Source organism: Bison bison, unplaced genomic scaffold, assembly GCF_000754665.1.
Source record: "Bison bison bison isolate TAMUID 2011002044 unplaced genomic scaffold, Bison_UMD1.0 scf7180017864343, whole genome shotgun sequence".
In the NCBI taxonomy this organism is placed as follows: Eukaryota; Metazoa; Chordata; class Mammalia; order Artiodactyla; family Bovidae; genus Bison; species Bison bison.
The window spans coordinates 2,913,096-2,915,300 of NW_011494915.1; the positions used below are offsets into that span (position 1 = coordinate 2,913,096).

The following is a 2,205-nucleotide window of genomic DNA, read 5'->3' on the forward strand; positions in this document are numbered from 1 at the left end:
GGGCTGCCGAAAAGGGCGGGGTGGACACCGGCGACAGCTGGCCTAGGCGTGCCGGCGCCCAAGATGCAGCACCGCATAGAAGCCAACTTCCAGCCCAGCTGCCGGCGTGTCTATTCATTCATTCAGTTGTGCATCTTTGGCAGTGTGGGGCCTAGTTGCCGTGTGCAGGATCTTGCAGTGGTGTGTGACCTTCGCTCTAGTTGAGGCGCCCAAGCTGAGTAATTGCATCCTGTGGGCTTAGCTGCCCCATGGCACGTGGGATCTTAGTTCCCCAACCAGGGATTGAACCCACATCCCCTGAATTCGAAGGCAGACTCTCAACCACTGGACCACCAGGAAAGTCCCCAGATACCGGTTTGATCCCTGCCGTTTTGTTCCATGTACCAAGTGTGTGGTCTTAGCTCACATCATGTCTCTGTGCCTTGGTTTCTCCCTCTAGGTAATAACATAAAGTACAAAACCATTAACCAAAAATAAAATAATATTTAAATGAACTGAATTCTTGGAGAAGATTCGTGGGGGTAGTATGAGCGAGGTAGGCAGATTTTCACTGGGATGGGTGAGAGCCAGGTTTCATAACATCGCTGGAGGCCCTGGGCCTGCCTGTCTCCTAAGCATCCCCAGGTGCTCCCAGTCCAGTCCTGGGCCTGAGGCGTTCGGTTGATGGATCTATGTACTGAGGCTTGCTTGAATCACTGCATCATTTTTATTGTCAGTAAGAAAAAGCAACACTTTGGAGATGGTCAGCTAGAAAAGAGACTGGTTATATTAAAAATGTAAAGTACAAAACTGTTAACCAAAAATAAAATAAAAGAATATTTAAGAGCTGTTCTGTTAAGTGCTAGGACTTAGAAAATGAAACACACACTCAAAAATATAGCTCCTTATATCTAATAAACTGGGCTGTAAAAACACGTGCCCAGGATGATGGGGAGACATTCTGGGAGAAGGCATCCTTGGTGGTTGCTTGTGTGGCTAAGAGTCCAAACGGGGCGTCATCACCCAGCCCCTGGGTGCGTGGCCCTGGCGATGCTGCGTCCATCACCACTGCAGTGGGGCCCGAGCAGCCGGGCTTTCTGAGTGCAGGCCACTGGTGGACGGGCTCCCCACTCTTTGAGGCGTCAACGTCCCACCGCCTGTCTCCGACTCTAGAGGCCCCCATCCCTGTCTCCCCAGGCATGGCCGTGGTCAGCAGCATCTCACAGGTCGGTGGACGTGGAGTCGGAGGTCGGCTTGCCTTCTTCTGTAGGTTTGCCAGCCAGCTACATGGGAAAAGAGGATAAACAGACTCAGCCCGAGACAGGGTTCCCATGAGCCCCAAAGCAGGGCTCCCCGTCCCCCTCAGAAGGGCCCCTGAGCTGACCCCTGCCAGAGCCCATTGGGCCTGAGCGGCTGTGACCTTGGTTGACGTGACAGAGAGGCTGGGCCCTGCAGTGGTGAGAGCACAGGCTTTGCTGGTTCTGACACCACGTGAACTTGGGCGGGTTGCTTCCCCAACTTCGTGCGCCTGATGAGACCCTCAAAGGCACAGAGGAAGGTCAAATGGATCATGTTTGGAAAGGGCCTAGCCTGGGGCCTGCTCAGTGCACACTCACAGGGGACGTGCGATTATTACAGCCACAGAGTCTGGCTTTAATGGATCCCGAGGATCAAACTGCTGGGGTGCCTTCCTGCCTCTGGAGCAGACTGACGCAACAATGGGAGAAGGGACTTGAAAAGCCAGGGTTTGGAAACTAACTTTGAAATAGTAGGATTCTGCAATGTAAGTTGAATAGGAAAGTTCTTCCAAAAGAATGAAAAAGCAGTCTTAGCTGCCCAGGACAGCTGGCTGCCGTGGCTCTGACAGGAGCAACACAGGATAACTCAGGCATAGGACAGTTCCAGGTCCTGAGTTCCCAGGAGCCCAGCACTGCCTCTGACACATTCCTGCGGCCCCGCGGGGCCCACCCTGCTCAGGGGCGCCCTCTGGAGCCCATAAGGAGAACTTCACTCTGGGCCTTTCTGGTCTCTGTCCCCACCCTGCGGGCCCTGCCCCCTCCCTGGAGGGGCCCCCAGGTGTAGCACACGCGCCCCACGCAGGGCCCCCCTCCCTGCAGGGGCCCCCAGGTGTAGCACACACATACCCCACACAGGTCTCCCCCTCCCTGGAGGGGCCCCCGGCTGTAGCACACGCACGCGCGCCCCACGCAGGGCCCCGTCTCCCCT

The 2,205-nt window shown here is 55.6% G+C and overlaps 1 protein-coding gene across 1 annotated transcript in view; it reads right to left on the reverse strand.

Annotated features, from left to right (window-relative positions):
• Window positions 1–2,205, reverse strand: part of DOCK2 (dedicator of cytokinesis 2) — a 467,146-nt gene that overhangs the window by 7,693 nt on the left and 457,248 nt on the right. The window contains exon 52 of the mRNA XM_010854580.1: window positions 1,046–1,262. Coding sequence (XP_010852882.1) covers window positions 1,046–1,262 — 217 coding nt within the window. The remainder of the gene's footprint in view (window positions 1–1,045; window positions 1,263–2,205) is intronic.